Below are 13358 nucleotides of genomic sequence, written 5' to 3' on the forward strand. Positions count from 1 at the left end.
AAACAGTGACCAGCCAGTCATTTCTATAGTTTAACAGCCTCCATCCCCTTCCTGGAGACCTCACAGTATCCTGGAATGAAACTTATCTCCAAACCCTGCTGGGTTCAAAACTGAACCTAAGCCCTTTTCCATTTTCAGCCATAACCAGAGTCTAATAAAGCACATGTGCAGCAAACCCAATCACACACTTGACACTTCTGCCAACAGAAATCCTAGGTCTCAGACAATAAATGCAGTTTATGACAATATAACCAATTGTTTGTGTTTAGGTTTTGGTGCAGACAATGCTAACGTGGCTATGGCCAAGAGTAAAAGCAAGGATGTTCTTAGGGCCAAGTTTTGCAAAAGGCATGACCGAATGCCTGTTTATTGCTCACTTCTGAATATGTACTTGGCTATGACGGACACTAACACAGGCAAGGGCAAATATATTACGTTTGGGTTTAGAACAAATACAGATGTACTGGTTAACACTTAGACAAGGTTTAAGGCTGGGGCTGGATTATTGTGTGGTAATCAAGAGCTGAAAGGTTTGGCTCATTGCAGGACTTTCAACAGACCATACTGCTGAACCCACAGTGGTATTAGTAGGTAGGGAATGATTTAAATTTAATTTTAGAAGATGCTTATCTTATTATAAGCACCTAGGAAAGATTCTAGATGTAGACAGGGCTACACATTTATGGGAAAATATGGGAAATTTGCTTTATTCCTTGAGGTCCTAGGCCTAAGGGAAAGTCTAATGTTGGTAAGTGCCAATTGCTAAAGCATTTAATATTAACAAAGTTAGTAGCTCTCTTTAGCTAATGCTAAACTGAAGCTACTGTTAAGTCTTTAGAAAAGAAAACCAGAATACCTCAAGTGAACAGATAGTTACTGTGTAGATTGCTAGAAAGAAGAATTGAGGCTGATAAGGGGCAATGCTTTCTGTTAATTCTCAAAGTTGTTGGTCACTTGCTATAGATTGAAGATACGATTGGGATTAAAGATATGGTCTCAGAAAAGCAGGAATGAAGAATTTAGTTTCCTACATGAAAGCATATAGTGGGGGTAAGGAAATATGTTGATACCTGTACAGACATTAGCCACTTGGTTGTGATAAGGGCTGAGCTGAGGTAAGATCTGGGCAATCAATTTTGCATCAAAAGTGCACAAACACATTATAAATACAACAGAGAACAAAGTAACATATATAAAAATAGGGAAGTTATGTAAATGTAAAAAATACAACTGATATATGCCATGATAAAAGATTTATTTTGAAATCCCTGAAAAACTATTAAAAAGGAAAAAAAAGCACAAAGATCAAATTTCTACCAGCCTACTGATTTTAGCTAACCACACCTGGGATACTTTAAAACTACTAATTGATCTAGAGGCTGCGGTGGTCTTTTTTTAAGAGATGACCTAGAAAGTAGAAATTTTTGAATTAATATATCTTACACAGTACTCTAAAAAGTTATATTTTGAATTAGTATATCTTACACAATAGTCTAAAAAGAGGAACTGAAGTCTTGGGTTTGATCGTGTTCTGTGTGGCTCAGATCTAAGAGTGGGAAGCAGCAGAAGCAAAAGCATTCCACATTAATGAAGCTTTGCATCAGGTAAAATGGGCAATTAAGTGGATACTGCAATAGCCAAGAGTTTTTTGGGAACAAAACCAAACGCTGAAGTAGGCCTTTCACTGTGGAAAAAGGCTTACTTAAGGATAACTTTATGCCTCTAAGAGAGGTGAAATTTTGTGATGGTTTCCTTACTTGTTTAGCTGTGTTTCACAGACGAAGATTCTAGAATAAGATACATATATAGCTGTAAACGTGTATAAAGTGCAAACTATAAATTATAATTTTGTGGATGTTTGGATATTTTATGTCTATGCTATCTTTCTCATGTTATCAGACAAATTTTTGGTGCAGTATAACATATATTCACATATTACAGAGCTTGACTGGGACTTTTGTGGCTCTAGTACACCAGATGGTGGAGCAGTAGCCAGAGTTCAGTGCTGTAAATTGTTTTGAGAAGATTTTCTGTGCCACAGCTTGTATTATAAAAAGAACAATTAAGATGGTTTGAGGGTAAAGGAAGGCTAGCAAACAGAACTTTTTGATGCCAGATAGAAAATCTTTAAAACTTGGTGCTGAATTTCTGTTTATTATAGTCCTGAGGTAACAGCAATAAAAGCAATTCTCTGTGGGATCACAGGGAGCAGTTACTGCTCTAACTGCTGACCCGGCAGCTTTGCCTCAGATGGGGTGTGCTACAAACAGCTCTACCACGGGGCAGACCGAATTTAACAGCTGATTTCATTTAGCGTGTTTACCTATAAAAGGTTTCATAGAAAGTCTGGATTGGAGAGAAATGCTGGAAACTACGAGCCCAGAACTCCTTCTGCAACATGATTGCAAGATTACTTAGAGCACCTGCTCAGGGAGGTTTTCTAGCTTCATAATTAGCACAGGTGGAAATGTTTAACAATGAAGCAGTTCCACCAAAGAATCCTCTTTTTTTTAAAACCTTCATTCCGCACAGGAATGCCCTTCAGCAGCTGCTCTCCAACACGGAGACCACCAGGCTCCCCCACCTCGCCTAGCCCAAGCTTTTAGGCAGGCACGGTGCCCTGCGCCCCGCGCACTGACAGCGCTGTTAGCCACCGCCTTGGCGCTCGGTAAGGGCCGCAGTCCGGGACCACGGAGTCACCACAACCCTCGCACGGCCGCAGGACCGATCCCTCCGCCGGCGCAGGGGGGTACCACACCGGTACCACAGCGCCACCCCGCCCCGCGCGCAACCCGCCCCCGCCAACGGCCGGCGACGGCCCGCGCACCAGCCCCGGGAACGCTGCCGCCAATCAGCTCGCAGCAGCCACTCACCGGCAGCAGCCGGCAGGAGGCGAAGCGGCCGTAGGCGAAAGAGAGACGGCGATGGAGCGAGCTAGCACGCCCGCCCCCCGGCTAGGCAGTTTAATTGGCTATTTTGCCTCCAAACTGCCCAATCAGAGCATGCTTTGTAAAAGAACCCGGAGCCTATCAGAGAGGTGCTTCTTCTTCGGCTCTGATAGTTTGAAACTGTCTGGCTCGGCTGACGGGGACGGCTTGTGCCCGCAGGTGAGAGGGGGGGGGGGGGGGCGGCCGGCCGGGGGTGCTGCGCCCCGAGGGGCTGTGACCTCCACAGGACCTTCTCCGTAAACCCGCTGTTCCTGCCCGGCGGCTTACCCGCAGCCCTCCAACCCGAGCTTCCAGCGCCCCCCGAGAGGGCCTGTGGGCACCCCCTACACCCGGGTGGTTGGGCTGGTTGCCTTAAAGGCCTTGTTTTAAAGGAAAAAAAAAAAAAAAAAAAGAAAAATCTGGTGTTCACGTACGGAACTGCGCTCCTTCCTGCCTGTCCACCCGTGTGGCTACCCGGCTGTGTCTCCCAGGTGTCTGTGTGACACCCTGCGGCCTGTCGTTATTGTCGCTAGTTGACAGGACAGCGGTAGTCACTGTAGTATCAGCTCTGCAGGCGTCAGAGGTAGTTGCAGAGATGCTGTAGTGAGAAGCTTAAAACGTGGACGTGAGGAATGCTGCTTTGCAAGGGCTACAGTTAAGGGGAAAGAATACGTCCTGTGCGTACTGGGAGATGGAGTGGTTCTCTTTCTTAGGTGTTGAGTCCTCTGATCTGAAAGCAACATTAAATTATTTGGAAAGCATTGCTTTTAGTCAAAAACAAACCTAAAAGCACAAAATGCTGAGCACAGCTCAGGCAATTCAAAGTTAAGGATGATAGCAGCCATGCTGAGTCAGACCAAAGATCTTAATAGCTGCGTCCTATTTCTAAAAGTAGCTGTCTTAGCATTGTAGTCATACACTTATGGTTTGGAAGAAACTACTGCTGTTAACAGGAATCTTTCTTTAATGAAGTCAGACATATATTTGGCAGATGCTTGGGGAAGATTAAAAGATCATGGTAAGCATGAAGATGCTCCTCTCACTTGTCTCTCACTATATCATGATTTGCAGCTTAGCAAATCAAATTGTCAATCCAGACATGGTGTCTGCCTTAATATCCCTTGATTTCTCCGTTAGAAACTTACCCAGTATTTTCTTGGACTTAGTACTTATTCACTGAGATCAAAGCAGACAATTTATTCTTAACATGATGTGACAGTGATGTCTGTAAACATAAGCTTGAAAGAGGTGTGTTTGTCTTAATTTATTGTAGTAATCCAATCTATTGTTCTGTACATAAGGAGATTTCTAGAATTTTAGGTTCACTGGGATTTTCACTGGAATGTTGCAATAATCAAAATGCGAGGTTATACTCTAGACACAAACATTAAAGGTACAGGCAGGCAAAACATAGAAATGTGGGGATAGCTCAAACTTTAAGTAGTAACCTGTTAGTGGAATCTAAAGCAGCATTCAAGTCAGTAAAGGCAGTCAGGTGGAGACTGGATGGACAAACACAGTGGAGAGCTAGTCCATGGGTGTAAAGAAAAGGGATGGGAAGAGGAGGCAAACACTGAGCTTGAGGTGACTCTTATAAGACAATGTCAAACAGGTAGGCTGCAGTTACAGATTTGAAGGGAAGAGTGGCCTGGAGTGGAAAGGTAGCACCACTTGTGACGAAGGAACCTATTGAGTTTTTTGGTAGACTGCAAACTTGGGAGTAGTTTCAGTGATAAGCAGAGAACTAGATACACTAGACTGAGTGTCAGGCGCATGATCTCAGGAAAGTGAAGTAGTCAGAACACTGGTCTTAGGTTGCTTCCAAAAAGTTCAATAACTTTTCTCCTCCACTTCCTTGGACTCCTCTGGGTTCATGTGAAACTCCATTTGCCCTCCTGTTTCTCAGAATTGATTGTTCTTTTTAAGTGGACTGAGAAGGGAAGAGAACAGTATTTGTAATTTCTGTCTGCAAATACACCTTTAATTCCTGTAAGTATTAGACAGTTTGTCCTTTATGATCCTCTGTGATATGCCCACACACACACATGTTTTAATACCTCCAGGACTTTAGGCAACTCAGGTCCCACAATTTGAGAAACTGTATGAGTGGGAAGGCATATGATTACTGAATTGTAAGATTACTGAAGAAGTATTTTTTGGCTATTAAGAGAATTTACTGACTAAAGGAAGCAGGAGTGCTAGTATAAACTTATTTGATTAGGTAGAGAGGCCAAAAGCAAAGGAACAGATAGCGAGTAATTTGTGGAGAGAGGAAAGAAGAAAATTATGAGAGCAGAAGACAATGAAAACAGAAGAGATGAGGAAGCTCATATTATTCTCTCATCTTTCTAGTATTCCTTCTCTCATCTACACACCAGTATACAGCAATAAAACTATTTAGCAAACCTCCCCAAGACTTAATATTTTGTACTTAAAAAACATAATCAGTATATTAGGGCTCAGCAGGAAGTAGGGAGACAGTAATTATGTCTTTTGAACCTTGGGCTGTAGGAAATCTCAGCATTTAAAATTGTCTTTATACCGTATTTAAAATGTCCCATTTTCAGCACAGAAATGAACTTCCCGTTCTGAAAGGTGTAGATACCTGTGGCAGAGAGAGCCTGCAGTGGTGCAGGAAGAATCAGCATCTAGAATAACTCAACAAAAAGACAATTCATTTCCATCTGTGTTCCTACATAGAAAGCTATGACATTACTGCATTTTTCTGGCATTTTGAAAAAAGATGATGATGCTTAAGGGGGATATTCCTGCCAGTTTAATGACGTACAACTAGCAATTTAAAAATAACATTTCTGTCAGAAAATGTATCTGCTTAAAAAACAACTGAGAATATTATAATTGACAGTTTTAAAGGTCTCTCAAAAAAATAAATTTTCCTTGCATGGTTATTTGCTACATTGTACAAGCAGTCAGTTCCTCTGGTTATTCATGGTGGTCTTTCCCCATGCTTACTATCTGCTGACAACTCCCTGATCAACATGCCTGATGATTGTTCTTCATGTACATCAGGCAACTGTGTCACTCTGCCATTCATTCATTAACAAATTCACCTTGCTTAATACTCAGTTCCCACTCATTCTGTAATTCCTTTCATTGCCCCCTGCCCCATATCTTTTAGAGTTCTTTTTCCCTGTATCCTATCAAGTTTTATCATAAGAGCTTCAGTTCTTCACTGAAGGACTTATTCAAGGCTGCGGTTGCTTAAAAGAGATATATGTCTTTCAGAAAGTCTTCAAGTTTCTTGTCAGTTCTGCAACATTGCTTGCTTCCCAAATGTTCAAAGAATATGTCACTATCTTGCTTAGAAATTGCTGGAATGATTGACGCTACCTGAACCTAAGGCATTACGTGTCCTTCTATATCTGTTCCTCTTCCTGGGCCTATAAGGCAAGAAGAGTCGAAAAAGTGAAGGGAGGCTGATGTTGACTACTAAGTGAAGGCTTCAGAGTATTGAACTGGAGTGTTCAGGGCATCATCTTAGCTTGGGCTGTGGTTGAGGTAGTTCAGGGGGGAAAAAATTGCAGTATATATTAGTCATTCCTGTGTTGCTCTACAGGAATTTTGAACTGGAACAAGCTGATAAGCTTCAAAACAATACAGTGTGAATATAAATAAGAAGGAGGGATCGACACAGGAATGTAACTGTAAATTAAGGCTTCTGTTATTCTTGATGTATCTGTTTTTTCCTCTAGCAGTGTGTTTTAGTTACCATTGATGTAAAATTTTATGTTGTATATGATGAAGCTTTTGGGTCTTCTGTTGTTTTCTTTTAGTCAGTGGAAGGCTTTTTACGGTTTTGAGTATGGTTTCGATCAGGTAGTTTCCTGCCTAGCATTATATAATGAGACTGATATAATGATAACTGATATAATGATCAGTTCAGCCCACCAAATGGGCGTTAATGTTGAATCTCTGTTTCTGGGGAAAATGTTGGTGAATATACAGTAAACATGTTGGAAATGAAAAATGAAGTTCAGCTTCTACTGTTTTATAGACTAACTTTGTGCAGAATGTCATCAGATGAGGAGAAAAGCACAAGTCCAGTTTTGCCAAAAGACTCTGTTCGGGGCAGTTCTGTTTCTTCACATCTTCAGGTAGGAAAAAGGCAACCTCATGTGGTTCAGAGTCATGGCTTTTTATTTGGCAAAGGATAATCATAAGGAAATGTAACAAAACTTGCATCTTTTATGTTTTACGTGTACAGGAAAATAACAAAATAACCAAAAAAATGTGAGATTAAAATATCTTCACTTGGATTCCCTTTTGTGCATTTCACAAGAAATTTCAATTTATGTGAAAATTCTTATCTATACTTCAGACATTGATTAATGACAGCTAGTACAGTTTTCTAACCTTTTTTTTTTTCCTGGTGTTATTTTTTATGTGTATTAAGTCTCATCGAGAAGCATAAATTTGACACAGTAGGATAGAAACCCATTATTTCTGCAGGATGAAGTGTAGGTATGTGTTAAGCTTCTTAGATGATATTCTAAGAACTGATTTTTTTTTAAATGGATTTATTTCCCTTGAAGTAGAATTGTGGCCAAGTTAATTTCAGAAAGGAAATGATATTTTTTTTTTCTGCATCAACTATGCCAAGATCTGGTGGAACTATGACGGTGGGGGTTTTTCCTTTTCTATTCTCAGCATTCTTTTGAGAGGATGCAAAGGTACTGGATAAAGTCTTTGTCCTGTTCTTCTGAAAGCAGCAGATTTTCATCTTTTATAGTTCGTTATTCCTATTTGAGTAGCAGATGGCTTTTTTCCCCTTGGTAGGATTCTATCCAAAACAGGCTAGTTTTGACAAAAATAAGTTTTCTGATTTGCCCTGTAGAAATGTCTCCACTTTTGTCACCTGGTGGAATGGGCATGTACAGCAGAAGTATTGTTAAATGAAGGGGTTTTTTTCTTCATGTGGATTGACTTTGTCTCTTTTAAACTAGTTTATGGGCAATTCATTTCTGCAGTTTGTATGCTTCTCTATTTGTGGTCATATCATGAATAAGTTTTCTTAATCTTTGTTGAGCAATAGTAATTAATCTGTGTTTCCAATGCCTTTTCGAGTTGGAAAACAGGATGAAGGCATTGTGCGACAAAGTTTGAAAGACCAGAATTCTCTTTTATAATCTGGTTGATTACCAAGGAGGTTCTAAAGCCACCTTGTAGATAAAGATAAAGTAAACTGATATTGACGATTGACTGCGTTGCAACTGAGAACAGAATAGAATAGAATAGACTATTTCAGTTGGAAGGCACCTACAATGATCATCTAGTCCAACTGCCTGACCGCTTCAGGGCTGACCAGAAGTTAAAGCATGTTATTAAGGGCATTGTCCAAATGTCCCTTAAACACTGACAGGCTTGGGGCATCGACCACCTCTCCAGGAAGCCTGTTCCAGTGTTCGACCATCCTCTCAGTAAAGAAATGCTTCATGTCCAGTCTGAACCTCCCGTGGTACAGCTTTGAACTGTTCCCAGGCGTCCTATCACTGGATCCCAGGGAGAAAAGACCAGCACCTCCCTCTACACTTCCCCTCCTCAGGAAGCTGCAGAGAGCAGTGAGGTCACACCTCAGCCTCCTTTTCTTCAAACTAGACAAACCCAGAGTCCTCAGCTGCTCCTCACAGGAGTCTTAGTGTTGAAAAAGAACACCGGAGTCACAGCTGAGCAACAGAAATATTGACAGGGATGTACTCTACTCCTTTTACTTAATTTTGAAGAGTCTGTTTTGTTTTGTTTTGTTTGGGCCTTCTTGATAATTTGATGCTTTTAAATAGAGGCCAGATTATTACCTTCTCCTTATAAAAAGAATCCACTGGCTCTTAGAGAATTTCCATTTACTTATAATTCGGTTCAGCAAGACTTCATCCATTCAATCCATTCTTTTCATGTTGTTTAGTAACCTTGACTGCAATCCTAAGAACAAATTCTATGTAGCATCTGTAGATTTTTGTAATGCTTTAACAAGGAAGAAAAAAACCCAAACCCGAATGCTCTTGTGCCCTTTGCTCGTTCCAACACTAGTTTATTTACTTCTACAAAACCAAGGTAGTGTACATTAAATGATCAAAACTCCTCCAACCTTCAGGCCTTAAAACTATATTCCTGCAGTTTTATGTCCAAAAATTCTGTTAGAGCATAAAACCTTGAAAGTTTTGTTTAAAACAGAACAAAGATAGTAAATAAACCAAAGATATGTTGTTGATTTTATTTTATTATGTTTTTGTTTGAAATTTATTGGTCAATATTGCATTCCAGTTGCAGCGTCCTTGTGAAGGAATATTTAAGATTGAGATAATACACTTATCACTTAATGTTTCCATTTCTTTGTCTTACATATTCTTATTGCAGTCTCCCGGATTATTTTTTTTCTGTCTAAGTTTCTGATTACAATTGGGATACTGTGTTTTTTTTGATATTTGCTTTCAGCTTCATTCCAACAGCGTTGAAATATTGTAATCTATAAGCGTTTGTTTCCGGATCTTTCACTGGATGCTGTTTGTTGACATTTTTTGTTGGTACATGAGTGTGTATTCTTGCACACAGCAGATTCTTTGTGTTTTAATAAGAGTGTTGGAACTTGAAAGAATAGATAAATTTTCTGCCATTACTTGATATGTATATTTTGAGTGCTCAGGAATGAGCCACTTACTTGCACCTCACATCTTACCTACTATGTCCCTTGGATTGGATAAGGTACTCATGGAAGCAGCTGGATCAGCTCTGACTGAAAACTAACTTATTTGGGGGGAAGAATTAGGTTTAAGTTGCTATTGTTCACATGCTGTCTTTGAAGAAGACAGAGATGTGATCTGGTATCATCTGGTAAATTCAAAAACATATTACGTGTAATTGGTACCTTAAACTGATTGTTTTCACTCTAACTTCCCCAGCTTGAAGAAGAAAATAATTTTTCAATTCACAAGTGCTTTCTGTGGTTTGACATCATTAGGGTACTAAACAGAATTAGTACGATAGTATTAAATGAAGAAAAAATGACTGCTAGTGACCTGGTTTAGTACTTTACAACTGGCATTTTTTTTCCAAATGTTTAATTAGTGGCTTTGATTCATTTTAGCATTTAACTGCTACTGGAACTTTTTAAATTAATTACCAGATTATATGTTTAAGGTATAGTACAGATTGTTCACGGTTTCAAATTGAACTCTAAATACTTGCATTCTGAAAATCTGTTTAACTAGGAGATTTCAAAAAAATGTTAAAGTTAATTGGCTTACTTTGGTTCATAGTATAACGCCACATACCAGTTAGATTGGTTATTGTTATAGACGCTCGTGATAAATCGGGAAAGCCAATCTATATTAATAATAAGAAATTTTATTAACATGAATTTAGCAAGCGATAAATGAGCAAAGACAGCGCTGGGCGACCGGGGGGGTAACAGCTCCGCCAACGGCTCGCACCGAATCTTAGGAGAAACATCAATTTATTAGACAAAGCATACATATTCATTAATATGGGTTGGGTTATTATAATTTACAATCGTGGTAGGCTGGCCCCAAGGAAAAGACACTATCCAGCCAGAGTTGTAAATCACAACAATTAAGGCACAGCAGGGGTGTTGTTCCTTGTTCCCAAGGCTCAGCCACTTGTCTCCTGGCGCCTCCTTATCTATGCATTTGTCATTTGTCGGCTGTGTTGGAATTTCCTTATCTAGTTACAAGCTTAACATATGTTATTCTAAACCTACCATCCTACATAACAGGAGGTTTGTTGCAGTAAAGCCTTTACATCTTCGTGCGATTTCATGAACAAAGTTAACCCGTCTATTACAGTTATGACTTTTTAACGTTAAAGCTTTTATTAGTTATATATACACATGCACTATACCTATGTAATTTAAAAAATGCATAATATAAGGGGAGAATAATGATATCTAATCTAAAGAAAATACTGGATAATCAAATGTCTTTTGATGATTGGCTTTAGAACTCCCACCAAAGAAATTGTAATGCAATGGAATGTGAAATGTGATGGTGTTCAGTAGCATCTTTATCATGGCTATAAAAATACATATTTTTCTTTGCAGTAATAGTAATGCTTAGAAATAGTATCAGATGATTAATAGCTTATTTGATCAGGAACTTTTTTTTTTAGTTTATGTTTTTGTTTAAGGTGCCTATTAGGGTATCCAATTCTGGCATCTAGCGAAGTCTTTCTGTGTAACTATTACGGTGCATCTAGTTGTAATTGAAATGAACGTGAACATGAAATAAGAGGAAAATAGTTTATTACTATCATGGCAGGAAAAGAGCTCGCTTTTGCAACTTTAAGGAAATACTCTTAGTTTTCACCATAATAATAATAAAAAACCTCTCAAAAATTATTGAAAACAATTTCCATTCCTTCCTACATATACCTAGTTTTTAGAAATGTAATTCTAGTTTTGTAATTATTCGTCTTCACTTTGTGATAGGATGAATATGAAGAGCTGCTTCGTTATGCTGTAGTGACTCCAAAGTTTGAACAGTGTGTCTCGAAACGGTCAGAACCTGCTCCAGAACTGAGAGCAGGTGGCAGATTTTCAAGTGTAACAGATGATGCCATTCACCGTAAGACTCCAGGTAGTATGTGCAAAGCTATGCATTGAACTTACAAGAACTGTGATATAATTTTTTTACTTTAGTTCTCTAATAGCTTCTGTTTAAAAAATATACGTAGCTCATATATACTACATTTACATTTTGCACAACAAGAAATTTAGGAAGGCATATTCACTGTAAGGTTCTCTCTGACATCGCTTTCAGATGATAGCATTGATGTGCTGACAGTTCTGTTTTCTGATGCAGATGTTTAAAGTGGTTGGTGTAATAATACAAAAAAAGGGGTGCCCTTACAGTATTCTTCATTGACATTTGACAGGTCAGAACTGGCTTTGGTTTTGTTCATACCTGTGCTTCCATGATAAATGAGTATTTAAAATATGATTATTTGAAAGTAAGAGTTACCTTAAAAGGGCTTTGTGTAATGACTGATCATGTAGTGAATGTCGTTCTTGCTCTTTTAGTTCAATCACTCTATTCTAGCTTTACTTTATTGCTTTGTATTTAGGACCGTATAAACTTAGTGTCTTGTGATGCATTAGCAGCACTGGTATTTATGGTTATATGTTTGCTTTTGTCACTAGCATTTAGATTGAGGAAGCTCTGTTAATTTTGCTTCAGAAGAGATTGTAAACAATCATACCTGCATTATTTCTTTACTAGGGAGTTTTGCTTAATCAGGAAGAACTTCCTTTAACTTCTATTTTTTATCATGCTCTTTCAAGATAAAAATATTTACCTACAGTTTTCTCTTCACTCCTCTTTTTTGTGACCCTTGAGGAAGTGTTTATCTCTACTGTTTAGAGGAGCATGGGGCGCAAAATGTGTAGATAATTTTGCTAGTAGAGATTAACCAGCCTTGAAATGCTGTGTAAATCTGGTGCTAATCGTTGCCTTGGAGTAAATGCTGTTCATGGCTAATGTATGCAAGACCTCTTGGCCATGCAGATCAGAGCTAAATAACTTTCTGCTAGCAAGAATTTACCACTGGGATTGCAAAGGGCAATGCAGTCACTGACAAGTTGTTTATTTCTTATTGGAAAAAGAACCATGAGTAAAAATAAATCTATCTTGTTAAATTGTATGTTGTTTTCACTGGAATGTAAAGCAGTCTTAATAAGCTGTCAATTACAATTTGGTTAACTCATGTTAATACAGTATGATAAAAAACTATCTAGAAACAGGTTCTTAAAATAAGGAATGTGATTAAAGTGAGGGTGGTAGTATTGGTTATGCTCTATATCCTTCCACAATGAGTCTGTGCAGTGGAGTTTAGGTACATTCAGACACCCAAGGCAATACCTCTTTCCAATATGCCATAAGGATAAATGTTTTATCATTTTTATAAACGAATGGAGAATCTTAGTCCTTAAGGACATCATATCTGTAACTTCTCCCCATGCAGAACTAGTGTGGTTGTTCTTCTGAATATCACACTGCATGATTTTGGGTTCATTGAAAGCATGATGACGGAGATTTGAAGAGAGAGAATATTCTGTAATGGAAGTAGATCTGCAATCAGAATATGAATAATATTAGAAAACCTGCCAACAGAAAAGTTTCAATTGCAGCCTTTGCATTTTGATTTTTACATCTTAAAGGTTATTAACTTGATCCAGTGTGGTTATGTGCTGTGTGGGAATTGCACCAAGTTGCATAAGAAATCAGATGAGTAGAAGCTGCTGGTATTTTGTACTATGGCAATTATTCTTGAACAGTCTGACATTGTAGAAAAAAATCCACTATAGTAAGAGGTGTTTCTGCAACTCCCAGAATGAGAGTGATTGCTTGGGGTTTAAAAAATTATGATGCAAAATATTTTGGTTGGGGGAATAAAACATCCTCA

The 13358-nt window shown here is 38.7% G+C and overlaps 1 protein-coding gene across 2 annotated transcripts in view; it reads left to right on the forward strand.

Annotated features, from left to right (window-relative positions):
- The first annotated feature begins 3070 nt into the window (after positions 1–3070).
- POC5 (POC5 centriolar protein) overlaps positions 3071–13358 on the forward strand; it is a 30998-nt gene continuing 20710 nt past the window's right edge. Inside the window, exons 1-2 of one of the 2 annotated variants that reach the window (XM_068423395.1) lie at positions 6959–7042; positions 11386–11533. In XM_068423395.1, coding sequence (XP_068279496.1) covers positions 6959–7042; positions 11386–11533 — 232 coding nt within the window. Of the gene's footprint in view, positions 3108–6958; positions 7043–11385; positions 11534–13358 lie in introns of those variants that run through there. The other variant, XM_068423394.1, reaches the window with a different exon arrangement.

Source organism: Nyctibius grandis, chromosome Z (assembly GCF_013368605.1).
Source record: "Nyctibius grandis isolate bNycGra1 chromosome Z, bNycGra1.pri, whole genome shotgun sequence".
Classification (NCBI taxonomy): Eukaryota; Metazoa; Chordata; class Aves; order Nyctibiiformes; family Nyctibiidae; genus Nyctibius; species Nyctibius grandis.